Below are 18,629 nucleotides of genomic sequence, written 5' to 3' on the forward strand. Positions count from 1 at the left end.
GGGGTACTGCCTAAGTCCTCTCCGCGGCAGCAGCAACTGGGAAGATCTGCGCCGCTCTTTCCGGGAGCCTCCGTGCACCAGGGTTCCAGATGGCGTTTGGTGTTTTCCTCTGGCGTCTGGATTTGCACATAGTGCAGTCTCTTCTGGTTTCCCAGGCGTGTCTGCCTCTCTGAAGGTTTAGCTCTCCCTCCCACGGGATTTGGGTGCAGAGAACTGTTTATCCGGTCTGTTTCCTTCAGGTTCCGGCGGTGTCTCAGGCACAGGGATCCTGCCGCTCCTGGGCCCTCCCCTACGGGAACCCAGAGGCCTTATACAGTTGCCTCTTGGGCCAGGGATGTGGGCAGGGGTGGGCAGTGTTATTGGTCTCCTCCGCTCTGCAGCCTCAGGAGTGCCCACCTGATCAGGCGGTGAGGTCTCTCTCCCACGGGGTTTGGGAGCAGAGACTAAAGTGAAGATTCTTATTTAACACTGGATTATTAAAATGACATTGGAAAAATAAAATAATATGTTCGATTACTCTATATAATGCTTAATCACAAATTGATTTAGTAGTTATACAAATATTTTAGCTCATTATATTTAAATATTCTGAGAATCTTCTTGTGCTTAAAAGTAAGTATCACCTTTATATTGTTGTAAAATCTATTTCTGAAAATTGCCCAAATATACTACATATATATATGCATATATATATATATATAACTTCATAACACACTAAAGAGTTAAGATCTAAATATAGTCTCATGAATATGCAGATAATTAAATCACTTCACGGCCTATATCCTCTTTTCTTTTCAAAGTACCATCTCATTGAAATTTATTAACTGGTTAACTCTGTTCTGTATCCATCCTTCCATCTGCTATACTAACAAGAGTGAGCTTCAGTTTGCAGCATTAACAAATATCCCCTTATTCTTCTAGGAAGTGACTGTTGAATTTGGTATTTCAAAGTGTCTTCCTGCTCACAAGCTCATTTCTTCATCATCAGCATTACCTAATGATATTTACTGATGAGATACAAGAAAGCACAACCTCTAATTATTAAACACAGGGTCCTGTGAAGATAAAGGGTGTCAGGCATTTTTACATAATACATCATAAATATTTCTTCAATTCTTCAGGCTGGTGTTGAAATTTGATTTTAAAAAGGAGATGCTGTGAAACAAGGCCGTGCCAGAGTGTTCATTTTACATGAGCACATTAGCACCAATCCCTCCATCAGTGAACAGTGAATATAATTTAATTAGAGGTTTGATTTAATATGATAGTACACATTTCAACTTCTGTTACCACTTTTATTCCATTGCTAAGATGACCATGCTGTGTTACCACTGGGATATTGAAGGAGACACACTTTGATTTTGCTGTTTTTTATGATGATAGCAGTAAGATTTTTTCTGAGTATTTTTGGTTGTATAATGTTCCTAACTGTGTTCATGTGTGAGTTGTTTTATTAAAACTGTGAGGTTAACACATTTGTGGTAGTGACTTTAATTTGAAAATAATGCAAATTAATTTTGGCTTTCGTTTTCATAAGGGAGAGTTCCTTATGTGGACATATGCAATATGAGTTATTCATTTCCACAACTACTAACAAATAATCATTCCCTATTGATATATATATATATGTATATATGTATATGTATATATATATATATCTATCTTGTTCCTACCACAGTGTTTTTGCTAGGCTTCCCTGTTGATATTCATTGTTAGTGACCATGGGAAGACAAAAGTTACCTGGTTTAGATGTGTACCCTGCTCAAATGACAGGATTCCAGCACCAACTCTCCTCATCTGACATATTCAGGGCTTTTAAAACGAGGCATTCAGATCTCCTTAGAAGGAGAAGCTTATGCTCTGCCACTCATTTTTAATATTATTTTTTAAACAGACTTTCTCAGATCTGCCACAGAGGGTAGACGTGAATCCTTTGATTAGAAGCAGAGATCAGATGGGAGAAAATACGGCAAGAGGAGAACTGAAAGGTAAATTCCATATTTTTATGAGTAACCTTTAAAGAAATGTTTATATAAACCAGGAATGTTAATGCATGCTGGCACACAGAAATATTTACCTATGTCTCATACCGTGAGAGAACGGTGATAAGAATGTTTATAATGCACTCTCTCAAGTGTGACACTTAACGAAGCTGAGTTGCTTAACAGATGACAAAAGTTCATAGTACCTTAGGAGTAGGACACAAGGAAAGAGAAAGGACACAGTGATGAATGTCAGGAAACATACTTAGTATAGGAAGTAACATAAACTGAGGAGGGTACAGAGGGGTATTTGCAAAATACCGAGAATATTTGAGAAATCAACGCTCTGTAATAATACAGAATTATTAAAAAAAATACAAGAAGCTTGTCTGTTAGCTCACTGTGGAGGCAACAGAGGCACACATTTCCATTCCTCTTCCTCCGTGGAACATAATTACACATTGTGGTTCGCCATCACACAGACCCATGTTTGATACTCCTAAGATAAGGAAAAACATAGGCAACCATTTCTACAGGATTAGAAATGAATGCCTTACACTGAGATGTGACTCAAAATAGTGTCCTATGCAATACCATATGAGAATAAGAGGAAAAAACAGGGTGAGTTGTGAGGGTGTCGGTTCCACCAAGGCCAGATCAAATGCTTATTTGGGAATATATGATATCTTCTTCGGCTTTAGTGTTGTAGACATGTGATTACATAATAGACAGTCAAAAAGATTTTTAAAGGTAAATTGAGGTTAATCGAATTATGGAAGCATATTGACCATGAATTCTCAAATTTGCTGAACCACCATGACAAAATTGACATCAGACATCAGCAGTTCTGGAATTCTGTATTTGTCACTGATTCATGAAGAAACCTGTCACCAAATAAATAATTTCTGAGGCAGTCATCAATGATCTCTGTAAAGGATCATTGGGTGATGGTGTGATACATCACAATGAAAGGAAGGATAAAGTGAGAAAGAATAGAATATTTTCATTTCCTATTGGGTTCAGCCTGTTAATTCTCTATGATATAATGTGTTCTGCTGTTCTGATTGCATCAACTCAAACTTAATCACCACAATACATGTATAAAAAGTGGGACACATTGCTAGCTCCTTGTAATCCCATATCCTGGGAGGTAGGGACAAGAAGATAGTAAAAGTCACTGCCCAGTCAGTCTTGCTGAATCAGCCAGATCCAGACGAATAAGAATCCCCATCCCAACAAACAAGGGGTATATTTCCTGAAGAACATCATGGGATGTTGATTTTGAATGAACACACACACACACACACACACACACACACACACACACACACACACACGCACGCACACACACACGCATCAGCAAAGCAAAACCTCTGAAGTGTCCCTCACAGCCGCTGTATACATTTGGGAAGCAGAGGGAGTGCTAGACTTGCAAATCCATTACCAGGTGTTTTGACTCCAAAATTGTTAGTCATAAAAACCTGATTATTCAAGTGTTAGTACAAAAGCAACAGGTATCTTAAAAGTGAGTACCACTTGATTATGTCAGTGCTCCATTTAAAAAGCAGGACTGACAGAATACATGAAATCAACTTCATTTTTCAGGCAAAAACATTAAAGTATTTATTTCTGAAGTCAGAATTGCTGTAATGGGTTGAACTGCACCTACTTACATAGATCTGATGGCCAAATGATAACACATTTTATTTTATTTTTTATTTATGCTGTCTGTCTTCGTCAGGTTTTTTTATTGCTACAATGAAACACCATGACCATGAAGCAAGTTGAGGAGGAAAGGGTTTATTCAACTTACACTTCCACATTGCTGTTCATCACCAAAGGAAGTCAGGACTGGACAGAGTCTTCATCAGACATAGTACAGGAACCTGGAGGCAGGAATTGATGCAGAGGCCATGGAGGGTGCTGCTTACTGGCTTGCTTCCCCTGGCTTGCTCAGCTTGCTCTCTTTTAGAACCCAGGACCACCAGCCCAGGGATGGCACTACTCACCCGGGGCTGTGTCTCCCTCCCCCCATCACTAATTGAGAAAATGCCTTACATCTGGATCTCACGAAGGCATTTCCTCAAGGGAGACTCCTGTCTCTGTGATAACTCCAACTCATGTCAAGTTGACACACAAAACCAGCCAGTACTCTCTCTTTCCTGGGTCAGCATGGTTCTCTCTGCATATTTGTATTTTCTGTGCACACATGAACAGTTGTAAGGAGACCAATGGCTCAGGTCTTCTTCCACCTTGTTTGGGGACAGTTTCTTTTAGCAGAACATGGCGATCTCTGTTCAAGCTAAGCTGGCTGGCCAGTGAGCCCAAGCCACCCCACACCCCGTGTCCCTGCTCCTCAGTGAAGACATCGGATGGCAGTATGACCCTGAGAAGAGAGCAAGGATGATGTCAACGAAGTGAACAGAATCTTCTTGAATGTATCCGTGCTCATACATGGGGAAAACAGTCATTTTTGATGAAAGTGCTGTTGCTTAAACCTTTCTCTTCTCTTCTTGCTCTTGTGTGTGACACTTTTGTGTGTATACGGGTATGCTATGGCTCTTTTGTGGAGGTCAGATGACAACCTGTGGAAGTCAGTACTCTCCTTCACTGGGATTGAAGTCAGGTGACTAGACTGGGTGGCAAGGCTCTACTTGTTGAGCCATTTAGTCAGCCACAAGTGATTTCATTTTTTTTTTACAATGAGAACAGTTTACACTAAAATTGAATACTTTTCCCTAGCATCTGTGCATTTAAGTTGATTGAATACATTTCTGAGTGAATCTTTGAAATCATTATATTCCTTATACCCAGAGCAAATTATGGTTTGTACAAATTATATGTATGTATTCATACATATATATGAAAATGTTCCATAATTATATGTGTCTCCCAAAGAATTACATCTTCAACTAAAGAGTAATTGTAACTAGAACAATTCCTGGAGGGGGTAAAAGTTTCACTTTTATTTTAACTAAGTTGGAACAATATTTCTTTTCGAATGTGTTCATCCCGTGTCATGCTGTATATTTTACTGTATTCACATATACCCCTCCGTCATTATTATTATCAGGCAACGGAGTGACAGCCATAGGAAAGCTCAGAAGGCCCGGCAGCAGGGCAAGTGTGGACTCACTGGTATGTAAATATTAGGGGACCTTCTTTCATACTGCTTTCTTTTGTTTAGGTAATTATAACATGTAAATAAAATCACATTCCTGGCTCTTCCACAATTTATTAATTAAAAAGTACTTACCTCATAGTGATTGTTTAGATCGATCTAGAAGACTCCATATCGTAAAGTAGAATGCAGAGTCACACAGCTCAACTCAGTGCCCAGTAGGAGCATATGCATGTCCAGCATGGAGCATGTTTGCGCTCACCCCTAGTGTACCTTGATGATTTATCTTCACCTAAAGGCTATAAATTGACAAATTTTATAGAGTTACTATGCCCTGCTATTAGCAGACCTGCCAGTGGTCTTAGTACCGATGATTCGTCTTGATTCACGTATCTAAGCAGATTTCATTTTCAGAAAACTTTTAGTATTCATATGCCACTTTGACATTCTAAAAATATACTTCACAAACAAAGTAAAGGATCATTTAATACAGAGACAGTCTGTAATTATTGTTGGTTGGATTTGGAGTGGAATCTATAATTACAATCAATTGTGTGTAATATTTAAGTTATACTCTAACAACTGGAGTAATGTTAGCTATGCCAATGAATAGGAGGAAGGCCCACTTGCCAGAATGTACTGGCTCACATCTGCTCCTAAGACTCTCTTCTAACTAGTAAATGACCAAGAAGCAGGGATGGGACAAATATCTTCAGTCATCTTCATACTCAGAAGAGACAAACAAGAAAATGTGCAAACGGGTGTCTGGTACATTTCAGACACTAAATGAATTCTAGTGCTCCTTTTCTTAGTAGGCGTGAATTCCTAGAAGTTCATTCCTACAAGTTCTCACTCGGTAGGGTTTATGCTACATGTCCTTTCTAGAGCTTACAGAAAATTATCTAAATGTGGTCCAAAATAAATTTTCTTAATTTAATCCAACCTATTTTCTTATTGTTAAAATTATCATCAGAAGTTAGGATTTTTCACTAAATTGTTTAACTTAAATAAGCAACCTGAAATGCTGACCATATTGGCAGTGTGACAGACAATCTACTCTTTCACTGGCTGGCAAATGCTCTCTTTTTCTTCAACATAACACTGATAATAGGAACTATTCCAAGTCAGTGATACGCTACTTGGTAGGGATTTGTTTCTGTATGTAAATTTTGTAAGTGTGCTTTCATTTTTCAGGAAATTCAATGTAGATTTTTGTTTTCCATTGAGTATATTTTTTGCATTCTATGTATTTTCTTTCATAGCATCCATTATTTACCATGGTCATGACTAAATGACATTTCATAACTAAAAAAGCACCTACAGATGCTTTATTCACCTAGGGTTTGTTGATTTTGCATGATGTTTGTACTATTACACAGAAGAGATGTTAAATATTGATTTAAAAGAGTCTATGTCGTCAAACAAGACCTTGTTGAAGCCTCTGTTCTACCTGATTTCATTAGTAAAAGATTCTCCTTCTATACAGATAGATTTCTGTTAAAAATTCATCATAAGGGTATATTGCAATATTATTTACTAACACTAAAATATTGGTAATGAGTTTTTACTTTCAGGATAAGAAATGAGACCCAGATATTTTTTGTTTGTTGTCATGGAAATATCTTTAGATGTCTGTGATCTTTATCTTTGATGGTGTTAGGCTTTCCTCACTTTTTATTCTCAGTTGTTAGTTACTTTGTTAAAGATGGGGATATAATTGTGTGCTCTATTTATTTTAATTGGAAAAGTACAAATGTTCTTTGGAATAGGTCCACAGTTGGAAGGAATTTTGTGTCTACATGCATGATTTCAATTTTATTTTTATATATTAATGTGAATACATTTTTAATTCTGTCTAACACCCTACCACATATTTGACACCTAGTACTACTCTTTCTCTAAAACTGGTTTTAATGGGTTTTTATGTTCTTGTTTTGTATCATCCAAAAGAAGTCCAAAGCTGGAATTGATAGAAATGTATATTAACATTTTCATACAAATGACATCCAGTAGACTCAAACCTTTCCTTCATTCTAGTCTTTGCTCTTACAATGAGGAGCTGTCATTTCTTGGAAGGGAAGATGACATTTGGTGGGACTCCTTTTTCTTTCTTCTCAGTCTACGTCTGAGCGTCCTTCTCAGGAGCAAGCTGTGGGTCATATGTCAGAGACTGCGGATCCAAGAAGAGAAAATACCGGAAAGGGTGAAATGAAAGGTATGAATTATATTTTATTAGCAGTCTGTTGATGGGATATGTATTTAAATCATGACAACCAGGGTTTTGTAATAGACACATTTTTTTTTTCTTTTCCGGAGCTGAGGACCAAACCCAGGGCCCTGCGCTTGCTAGGCAAGTGCTCTACCACTGAGCTAAATCCCCAACCCCTAATAGACACATTTTTTACTTATTAATTATATCTTAAGTCAAAAGACACGCTAAATGGTAATAAGATTGATATCTATTCCTGGCTTAGCAAACCCTATAATTGATTGTGCCAGTAAAGAAGTAGGATTTTTGAATAAGTTATAAGAAATGGTACTACCAAGGGGTGGTTAGACGTAATGAATGCAGAGAAGACAGGGAAATGAGAGAAGGGGGAGTTTGGGGTACATTAACAGAAGCTAGGGAAGGGGTATAATGTGGTTAGAAATGCTTAGGGAAACATTTCTAGTTCATAGTTTCCAAAAATGGTCCCCATCTGGTGGCACTGGCTGGGAACCCAGTCTCTCCTGTAGGTGAGACTGTTAGAGAAAGTGGGTCGCTGAGGACAGGTTGTGATGTTCTCTGGTCCAGCCACACCTTCTTCCACATTCTGCTTACTGACTGGAGGTCTCATGTGACTCTCTGTCCTCCTGCCTACATTCTTTCTCTGCCAGGGGGAAGAAAGAGCCTAAAGCCAAAACTGACTAAATCCTTCTTCTGTCAAATTGTATCTTGTTATGTATTCTGTCCCACCCCGAGCAAAGTAGCTAATGTGCAGAGGAGTGTTGGAAAACAACAAAAACCTGTTAAAGTTAATGATGGCAGAACTTAATGATGGTGAAAGTGGTTAAAGTAGAAAATATTATTCTAAGAGATAACTGGGTATTGAAGGTACAAAAGAGAATTCCATCATTTCTTTCTTTCATATGATGGTGATGACATTATATATCATAGTGGTCCATCATGAACACATACGTTTGGTTTACCTAATGTAAATAGAGACAAAGTTGTTAAGTCATACATGAAAAGAAATCAATGTCATATAAAAGATTGCTTTTGGGGGTAATAAATAATTCAGAAGGAGAGAAAAAGCAAGAAGAAAACCCCAGGTTCATCCGTGTCAGGCCAAAGGAAGCCATAGACAGGACAAATAGCCACTCTGAAATGTGTCATTTCTTCTGTAGTTTTGCAAGTGTGACAACAGGAAAAGACTGGATTGTAGAGAGGTAAACTGAAGTTACAGATTCAGGACATAGAATGTGCACAATAGATATTTTTCAATTTAGTGAATAATCTTTGATATACCATGACAGAATTGATAGCATGACTCAGCAGCTGTGGGATTATGGGTTATTCTTGGGTATCTAATCTACCAAGCCTATCTGAGAAGCAGTTATTAAATATGTTACAGTGATCCACTGTTTACTAAGTTGATACACAACCAAAGCAAAAATAGGGCTTGCTTCTGATTCTAATGAACAGATAATTTGCAAAGAGAAAAAAAGGCAGTTTTGGGGTTGGGGATTTAGCTCAGTGGTAGAGCGCTTGCCTAGCAAGCGCAAGGCCCTGGGTTCGGTCCCCAGCTCCGAAAAAAAGAAAAAAGAAAAAAAAAAGAAAAGGAAAAAAAGGCAGTTTTAGTTTCTTTTACAGTCATTATATAATTCTCTATATAAGGAAATAGGTTCATTATTTTGTATTTTATGATATAATGAATGATATTACTGCTAAGTAAGAGGAATGTGATATATATAACAAAAATTAGCAGAATGAAGTCTATAATTCTAGTCATTATTTGAGTTTTAAGTGAGGTCTTTTCACGTGAGGAATGCAAACATTTGATTTTTATAAAATTGGAACTTGTGTTTAGGAAATTCAAGAGTACTTCCTCCATGCATCAAACCCAAAAACTCAATATCTATAGCAGGATAGTTTGATGGAAGCAGAATTAAGTGCTAGTATTTTAGCGAGTTCATCATTTCAACTCTTTTCATAATGCTCAGATATTAAATTTTCCATTCTATCACAAGGACCCTTGTTATGCAGGTGATGTTATCACTAATAGAAATCTATGTCTCATTTCATACTAATGAAATAGATGTAAATAAAGTAGAACAAAGACCAATGTGGAATAAAAATATTTATCTACATATAATTAATAAAATGTATTGATAATTATATAATCATATCTAATTAACTATATATTAGTAATTATATATGTAATGATGAAGAAAATGTATTACGCTATTCATTTCCTGAATCACACAGTTGTGGTTTGTACTTCATATTCCTTGGACTTGATCTATTTAAAAGGGTACAAACACCCACTCAATTCTGATATTCTGTTTCAGTGAAAAAAATCAAAGACTCACTAATTCTAGTGCTTGGTTTTCATACCTACTGATTAAGTTGATCTAGAAGCCTCAAGGTCCCCAATCAACGGGGAACTGTAACTATATCAGCACCCTGTGTGCATTTTAAATAAAATAATAATAAAGGTGTATAACCAGACACTCCAAGTTTATGGAAATGTTCATGGATATAAAGACATTCTACATTTCTTAAACAGAATTCTCATTATCTCTTTAGTCTTCCTGAATTACAAGGAATGACATGGAAATTTTATTATAATATGAAAGAATGAATGCTTCTGATAAATACTAATAAAAAACATGGTCTTAAGCTGTTTCCATCACTGGAATAAGGGCAGTAGACCCTCTGTGTCCCATTTCGTCCTCTGATTAAAGAACCCCTTTCTTTTCATGTCTTAGCACATTCAAATTAATGTGTTTGCTTTTTCCTAAGTTATGCTCATTAGAATCATGTCTAACTCTGAAAGTCATACTTTTAAGTTAGTCGAGATGTTAATACTAGGGGTTGGGGATTTAGCTCAGTGGTAGAGCACTTGCCTAGGAAGCGCAAGGCCCTGGGTTCGGTCCCCAGCTCCAAAAAAAAGAACCAAAAAAAAAAAAAAAGATGTTAATACTACTACTATCAGTTTGTTTTTCTCACCTAGAACTAGGAACAGAGATAAGCAATTATCCCCAAAGACCGAAACCTAAGCCATTTCAATGCCCTGAGTTAACTGTTAGGGTTCAGAGCTTTGCGAGTTTCAAATGATTGACAGTTGTTTTCTTTGGATGGTTTTTACATTACTGATTATATACCTTTTAGTATTTTCAGATTTTTCAAAGGAAAGTCCTCCTCAGCTCAAGGTAATAAATGTTATATCGTTCCATTGTTCCATGTATAATTGACTGTGTGTTCTATGTAAAAGATACTCATTGACATATTTCCCTCCGTATCTACACAGCCTACCGTTAAAAGGAAAAGTTCGTTTCTAAACAGAGCAGTGGCAAAGAGGCAGGAAAGGTCGTGGGAACCAGGTAACTTGCTGTATTATTTATTTCGGTGAGAAGTAGTTTAAATATGTGAAGTGTTTATCATGTTCTCATTACTCGTCTTTGCTCACCAAAATCTGAAGAAACATTTACACTTCCTTGCTGACATTGGCTTTTGAAGAAATGGCATAGACAAGTCTGGGGGGAGGGGAGGCTTTAAAGTATAAACTTATGTGGAGAGTTTAACGTGTATGTCTCCTCATCCTAGAGTCCACACGGTTTGAAATCCTGTACCAGTTGAGAAATTCTCATTGGTTGGTGATTAAGTGTGTTATTTTTTTCTAAGTTTAGAGCCAGTTATTGGAGAAGTGGCCTCCACTGAGAACACCTGTGTTTCCTGATGCTAAGGAGATTTTAATCAAATTCACCCGGCCTTTGGAATTCAGGCCTATCCTGAAGAATGAGCTATTTATCAGTGTATTTGCATAGTAAAGTCACATTTTCTTTCCTCCTGGGTTTCATGGCCAAGTATGCACTAGATCTTTCTTCTATTTATTTACTTTGCCATGGCATTTGATCTCTGTGCTGATTCACACTTAAGGTCCATTGAAACAGAGCATATGAGCCAACATATGTATTATAAGGTCACATGGTATCATGTAACATAACCCTATATATGTGAATGTTTCCTATTAAATAATTATTTTGTGTATAATTAATGATTACAAATTATTTGTTGTGGATGATACATACACCAGAAAGTCAAGGGCCTGCCCAGGACATGGTCACTCGACTTCTTACTCTGTCTCTACTCCCTTTAACTACTTTCTTTTGAGCCTTATAGGAAAGATCTGTCCGTTAGTGTGTTTTACAGATGAAGCCTTTGTCCTCAACTTGCCTGGTAATTTCCCAGGTGTCCCTGAAAAGGAAGACACCTGGAACAAGACAGCTACTTGCATCACTTCATTGCAGAACACTGAAACAGACACAAAGCAGTCAAGTGACATTTAACAAATTACTGAGGTTCAGCTTTCACATGCCATACCGTTCTTCACGTATTAGGTATTCTTTCACCCGTTCACTGGACTTTTAGTTACTTAATACCATCATTAGACACGAATAGAGTATTGACAATATAACAACATTATGAATGTTTCTGGACCATTTCTTGGGCTCAAGCATGTGGCCCCTTATTTTGAGTTTTTCCTGCACATATCATACGTTGCTGACATTCTGTCTTCTTAAACATGGAAATACAATTAAAATGAATAAAGAAATCCAAGAGAAATAAAACATAAAATGCTTGACTCCTTATCCTTATGAGCTATCAATGGTTGTGTGTCACTCAAATTTTATCTTAACTCCCACTATGCTCTTCTACCTCTAGTGCAGGTTCGACCATGGGGCACTTAAAAATACTAGTCTGTCTAAGTATTCCAACATTTATGATAATTTAACAAGCAAAGTTGAGTCAATTCCGTGACTTTGAATTTTGATCTATCATCCCTTTTCTTGCACATTCCCAAGCAAGCATTTCCTATTCTCACAAGCTCATGTGTTTTTGAGTAATTTTCGTTTCCACCTATTTCTAGCATATTTTGTTCCCACGATTTCTACCCTCCCATGTATTTTAGCACACATGAAATGTTATCATAACTTCAACTATTTTTAATGAATTTTATTTTCAACCTGACAGTTAAGATATATGGGCACATTAGATGGGAAGCTATTCATTTTAAACAATTTCAAACTTTTCTACTGATATTTGTAGAATTTCATGTGACCTACCATTTTATATTCTGCCTAAATGTGTACATTTATCAGCAGAACCTGACAAAGAACTGACATCAACACAGGAGCAAAAGAAACGTGCAATTAGTGAAAGGTCTGAGTCGCTGGTATGTAGAAACTAAACTAAAGGTCTCACTTATTACTGTGAGTTTTACAAGCTAGCACAGATAAAACCACATGCCATATTGCCACATAGAACCATTGCCCTCTATTTAGTATTTAGTAAAACAAATATTTTTATCTCACTATGTTAAGATGTTAAGATATTTTTAGAATTAGCAAGAATTCAAACACAAACTTTGTTTTTATTAGTTGAAAATATTTATTTTCTGAAAATGATCTATACTTCTATGTGCATGAAGCCAAAAAGGGCTAATACCACAAAGAAGTCTGAGGAGTAAGCATTTGAAAATTGAAATGAAATTGAAATGAATAAGAAAATCTTTAAAAACTAAAGTAAGAACCACTTGGCTCCATAGAAGCTATTGGAAGTTATGTGTAACTAGAATTATAACAACTTGAGTAACTAGAATTATGACAACTTGAGCAACCTGCCACTGATTGCACTCAGCAGAAGGAAGATGTGGAACATTTAACTGGAGCTGGAGGTCAAGGAAGAGAAAATCAGGCAAGATACACAATGGGAGGTATGAACTACACTTGATATATTTTTATGTATGCAACTTATGTTTATTTATATTGATACTCAATAAAAATAAGCAGTATCTAAAAGTAATCTGATTAAATAATTTATTTTTTCAAATTTCACAATAAAAGCCATGCTTTTTATATTAAAATATCTTTACAGCAGAGACTGTCACATATTACATGTATTTTAGTTCAATTCTAAGCAGTTTAAAAATAGTATTCCATCCATTTTTTTCTATGTTTTTTTGGTCTTTATAATTTTTTTCCTCCTCAATGGGTCCAAAGGACATAGAGCATTCTGGAGCACAAGTGAATCATAGTCAGTGACATTTAACATATAATTTAGGTATAATAATCAGAGTGGTATTTTCCAGGTTTTTCCCATTAATAGAGCCATAGATACACTAATAACTATATACTAATTGGATATCGATGTTTTGAGTCCTAAAATGATTCCTAGTTAAAGCCTAGTCTTAATGTAAACTTTTGTCTTAAATGACATCATCCAGTGGCATATATATCTTCCAGTGGTATAGGTTTTATATATATATATATATATATATGTGTGTGTGTGTGTGTGTGTGTGTGTGTGTGTGTGTGTGTATAACCTGCTGCCAATCCTTCTTCTATAATGTTACATTGATCTACATCCAGTACCATTAGGACCACGAGACACTCTAAAATATTAATCACTAATCATTTTAATATGATTTATGATGTTTTAACAATGAACATTTGTCCGAACACTGACTTTGCATTTTCATGTCTTGTCTTTCCTCTCATAGTCCTAAGTAGGTAGTAGTTCTTGTTCCCCAAGCTTTCATTTGTTTTAGCGTGACTATTATCTTTCTCCCAAATTTCTTATCTTAACAATTTCCACCCTTCTATGTACCTAACCTCAAAGTTTTGATTAAGTCCAGGCTCACCTATTGGAAGCCCTGCTTTTGTGCCTCTGCTAAAAGTCTATGCATATCAATCCTAGCATTTAATAGAATATTAGTAAATTATTAATTAGTAAGATAAATAATGACTATTTAAAGAAATATGATTTAAAATTTTCTCCTTCCAACTCATCATCTCAAAATCTACACATTCAACATTTTTTACAGTTGAAGTATTAAAACACAGTAGGAAATCAGGTCGTTGTAAAGGACTCCAAAATAGAGGGCCTATTTTTCTAGAAAGATGGGCAGTCAATGGACGCTAAACAGAAGGGCTTGAACATTCACAGAAGCAAACTATAAGGTAAGGTAGAAAATTTTTAAACATGTGACGGCTAGTTTTGTCAACTTCACACCAGCAGAACCCACCGGGGAAGAGCCTCAGTGAATTGTCTAGGTCAGGTTTGCCTGTGAACATTTCAGTGAGGGACTAACGGAAATGGGAGGACTCGCCCACTGCAGAGGGCATAATTCCCAGAAATGGGATCCTGAGCTCCACAAGAGTGAAGAAAAGGAGCGGAGTCCAAGCATGTGTGCATTGATTCTCTCTAAGCTAGTGGCTTCAAGTCCCTGACACCCTGATTTCCATGCAGTGAAGACAGTAATGAGGAATTATGAGCCAAGGAAAACATCACAGAATACAAAACACAGTGTTCCAATCTCAGGGGGAAAAATCACAAATTTCTAAAAACTTAGAAACTGAATCTAAACTCTATTTAAAAACTGATGCAAGATTTCTTTTTGCCAATATATTAATCACAACAACAGAAAGTGGAAACTAAGACAATATGTGTGTGTTCATAGTCACTGTACAAAGACTAATGGGTTATTAATATACATATTGTATTACATATATTACATGTTACATGTATTACATGTAATACATATACATATGGTGTCCTAACCCTTCTGTTATGAGGCTGAGAACAGTGCATACTGTGAATCTTAAAGGTAGTATTCTAAAATATTCTGTGTATGGGTTTGTTCATTAATGTTAACCTGAAGGATGAAATTGTGGATAAAAATTTGAAATCACTCAATATCACTGAACTTTGTACAGTCTACTGTTAGTCCACAGATGCACATAAGTCTTGAATGACTATAAGGCTCTTATAAAGTAAGTAGTCTCAACTAAACATAAAGGGTTCTCAAAACCACAAAATTGAGTGAGTGTGATTGAAATATAATTATGGAATTCTCAGGGAATAAATGAAAATATTATTAAAATATGAACATATAACTAAGCAATAGATATTGCTATGCAGTCTTACATAATACTTCTATTTTATCTATGTGTTAGCCAGGGTGTTCTTGGAGTAACAGGACTTATAGAAGGAAACTACACTGTGGTTAATATTACTTCAATGTTTGCCTTCACCTGCAGCTCTACGCAAAGAAGTGACAGAAGAAAGGAGGAGACATGATAGTCAGAAAAATTTTCAGTCATTGGTAAGTAAATATCTAAATTGTTTTGAATAAGCAACCCAAAGAAAGTTCCTTGTCATATTGCCCTGTGGAATAATTTTTCATATCTTATTTAATGTAAAAAGCATTTTTCAGCCAGATGGTGGTGGCGCACATCTTTAATCCCAGCACTCATGAGGTAGAGGCAGGCAGATCTCTGTGAGTCTGAGGACAGCCTGATCTATAAAGTGAGTTACTTGTTACACAGATAAACCCTGCCTCAAAGAACCAAAACTAACCAAACAAACAAAAAGCCCCTATAACAAAAGAAAACAGCTTAGATTCTTCATATAGTGCACACTAGACATCACCTTTAGTGTGTAACTAAATAACTGTCAGAAAACCGCCCTTTTCTGTGTAAACTCTATAGTATGTTAATTAATTCACTTCACTGTGCTGTTTGATGAGCACGCAACCAAATACGCCTGCTACTTCACCCATGTCCTCCACTCCCTTCAAAGCAATAAACTGTCTCAATGTTTGGAAACCTTGCATCAATTCTTCTAATAAAATCTAGCTTTGATTTTTAACTTTTAAATTATTTCCTCACCTTCCCGAGAGAGGAATACTGTGCTTGTATCCTCAGGTATTTTCAGTACCTTGTCAGTAACTCGTACTCGCTTTGTGCAGTGGCAAACCTTTATTTGCTGTTATCATCGTCGAGTGACATTTATGGACGAGATACAAGAAACTAACAGAAGTTGCCTCTGAATACACAATGCTTGTTTGGTTCCGCATAGAACATAGTATATATTCATTGAATACACGAACATATCCGTGTTCTAGTTAAAGAAAGGCTGTGTTGTGCAAGGCCACGTTGAGAAGTTCATTCATTCTGTGTTACTCAGGTTAGCTCCGGTTTCCCCATCTAAAATAAATTTAGACTTCTACTAAGTACTTAGTACTTCTACAATACTTCATATTGTTGTTATCATAAGTTTTTTGATAACATGAAGGACATCCTATTTTAATGTAAGTCTACGCTACTTTAGCCTAAGTATATGTCACAACAGATACATTTTATTTAAAAAATTTATGGTAATTATGTTGGTAGAGTCCAATAACTCTTTAGTTTTAGTGAATAAAATGCCCCAGATAATATAAATATTCACATGTGAGTGTCCTTTGAATATATGAGGATTTAACACACTTATGACCTGATATTTTTTTTGAAACAGCAATAATAAATGAGCAATGACATTTATTTTCCTATTGGAAGATGTTTGTGTGTGTATGTGTAGTATATGTAATATAAATTTCATATAAAAGTCAACAAATAGCTTCGATTATATCTCTACCTGTGATGTTTCCTTGACAACTGTTCTCTTTTCTGTAACAATATTTCTGAAGATCTTATGGATTTGGTTTTCCTTGTGAGTGGTGTATGAGGCAAAATTGTGACTCGATTTAGATAAAATGTATGAGATCCTCTGTGCCAGAGATGCAAAGTGCACACAGCCCTCACGGGTTTCCCAGTCTCACTGCTTCTGCACTGAGATTTTCAGACCATCCTCAAGTCAGATGGCTTTCTTCCCCTAATTCATTTCTTTAATTTTAACAGGTTATCCCCAAGCCTCATCCACTGAGTGAGGATATTATCTGTTTAACCGGGATTCCTGTTCAAGAAAGAGAAAATAAATTTAATATGGAAACAAAAGGTAAGAGCACCATTTTATGTGCAGAGATTTGAAGGATCACTTATGTAAATCTAATCTGCAAACATTATTCACGCTAGAAGACAAGATACATACCTTGTAACATTAACCAGGTTAAGTGGTTTTAAGAATTATGTCCAATCCACTCTCTATAAAGGTTGAAGTTGTGTATGCCACTGGGGTAGCTGAGTTGTGACGTAGATTAAATGTGAGTCATTGTCTGAGAAGTAGCATAATTAAATGCAGCACATGGAAATGGGAAACGAGAAATTTGTTTAGATCGGGGAGTTAACAAGAACAAGGGTGGGGGAGAGTGTAGAGGAATGTGCAAAAAATACTGCCCTTCTTCAGAAGATGAATTAAATAACACTAGAAACACCAGCAAGCAGGTGGTCTTTAACACATAACTGGGTCAGTGGAGCAGAGCGTGTGTCTCCATTCTCATTGCCATCTTCACAAGTTTGGAAGGCCGTAAGTATGGTAGTACCCCCCCCCCACAGAACAGTGTCTGATTTTCATAAGGTAACATAGCAAGTATGCCATACGTCAGTAATATCCAACAGTGGATACTTCCCAAGAGAGTTTCAGAGAAGCCAAAATAAGAGAACTGGGGAGAAGAAAAACCGCAGAAAGAGCTATGAGGTTGTCAAGTACATCAAATGGTCAGTTTAAATAAATTCACTTGGAAATATATGGTTTCTCTGCAGATTTAATGTATGGAACTGGAAAGTGAGGGATGAGGCCTAGATATGGAAAAGGCTAACTGGGGGTTAATATAATTTAATGGGAGATTTCATAGTGATCATGGGGGACTCTGGTTAAGTGAACATACTTCAGGAATGACCATCATAAGTACGTGACAATTAAGAATAATAAGCTATGGACTTGAGACTGTGTGAAAGGACAATGGGAGGAAGTGAGGGAGAAGAAGGGTGTGGCAGAATGTTATAAATACCAGTGTATGAAGATTTCAAACAAACACTAAAAAGATGCACACGAAGATCCTTTGCATTATGGTTTGAGATGGAAAAGAAATAAATAAAGGCAAATGTTGATCTGAGTTCTGAGCATGTTTCTAAGTAGAAAGAAATTTTCAAAAGGGTAAATAGTGAAAACTATTTTTCATGAGAATCAGTTTATTAATTCTCTGTGATACTGATTTATTCTGGTATTCCAATTTTCTAGTTCTAGATACTATTGTTAAATAGGAAAGAGTGTAATACTCAGAATGGTTTACAAAGTCAGTATCAAATCAAAAGAGAAAATCACATACCAGGAGATGTCTTATACTTTATAAATATCTATTTCAAGTTTTTGTTACTATATTTTTAAATGTGTGTGTGTGTTTTGTGTGTGTGTGTGTGTGTGTGTGTGTGTGTGTGTGTGTGTGTGTGTCTTTTAGGAGATGAATGTCTGTTGAATACTGCAGCGAAAATGTAAACTATTCTCTTTGGTGGTGTTTTCACCTATGTTCTGCTGATGAATT

At 36.3% G+C, this 18,629-nt stretch overlaps 1 protein-coding gene across 1 annotated transcript in view; it reads left to right on the top strand.

Annotated features, from left to right (window-relative positions):
* 4932414N04Rikl (RIKEN cDNA 4932414N04 gene like) overlaps positions 1 to 18,629 on the top strand; it is a 240,381-nt gene that overhangs the window by 76,570 nt on the left and 145,182 nt on the right. The window contains exons 34-42 of the mRNA XM_087654922.1: positions 1,895 to 1,988; positions 5,056 to 5,120; positions 7,222 to 7,318; positions 10,478 to 10,518; positions 10,617 to 10,689; positions 12,469 to 12,542; positions 13,007 to 13,082; positions 15,409 to 15,473; positions 17,050 to 17,146. Of these exons, the coding sequence (XP_087511048.1) occupies positions 1,895 to 1,988; positions 5,056 to 5,120; positions 7,222 to 7,318; positions 10,478 to 10,518; positions 10,617 to 10,689; positions 12,469 to 12,542; positions 13,007 to 13,082; positions 15,409 to 15,473; positions 17,050 to 17,146 (682 nt within the window). The remainder of the gene's footprint in view (positions 1 to 1,894; positions 1,989 to 5,055; positions 5,121 to 7,221; positions 7,319 to 10,477; positions 10,519 to 10,616; positions 10,690 to 12,468; positions 12,543 to 13,006; positions 13,083 to 15,408; positions 15,474 to 17,049; positions 17,147 to 18,629) is intronic.

The sequence above is a fragment of the Rattus norvegicus genome, chromosome 3 (assembly GCF_021556685.1).
Source record: "Rattus norvegicus strain SHRSP/BbbUtx chromosome 3, alternate assembly SHRSP_T2T, whole genome shotgun sequence".
NCBI classification, from domain to species: domain Eukaryota; kingdom Metazoa; phylum Chordata; class Mammalia; order Rodentia; family Muridae; genus Rattus; species Rattus norvegicus.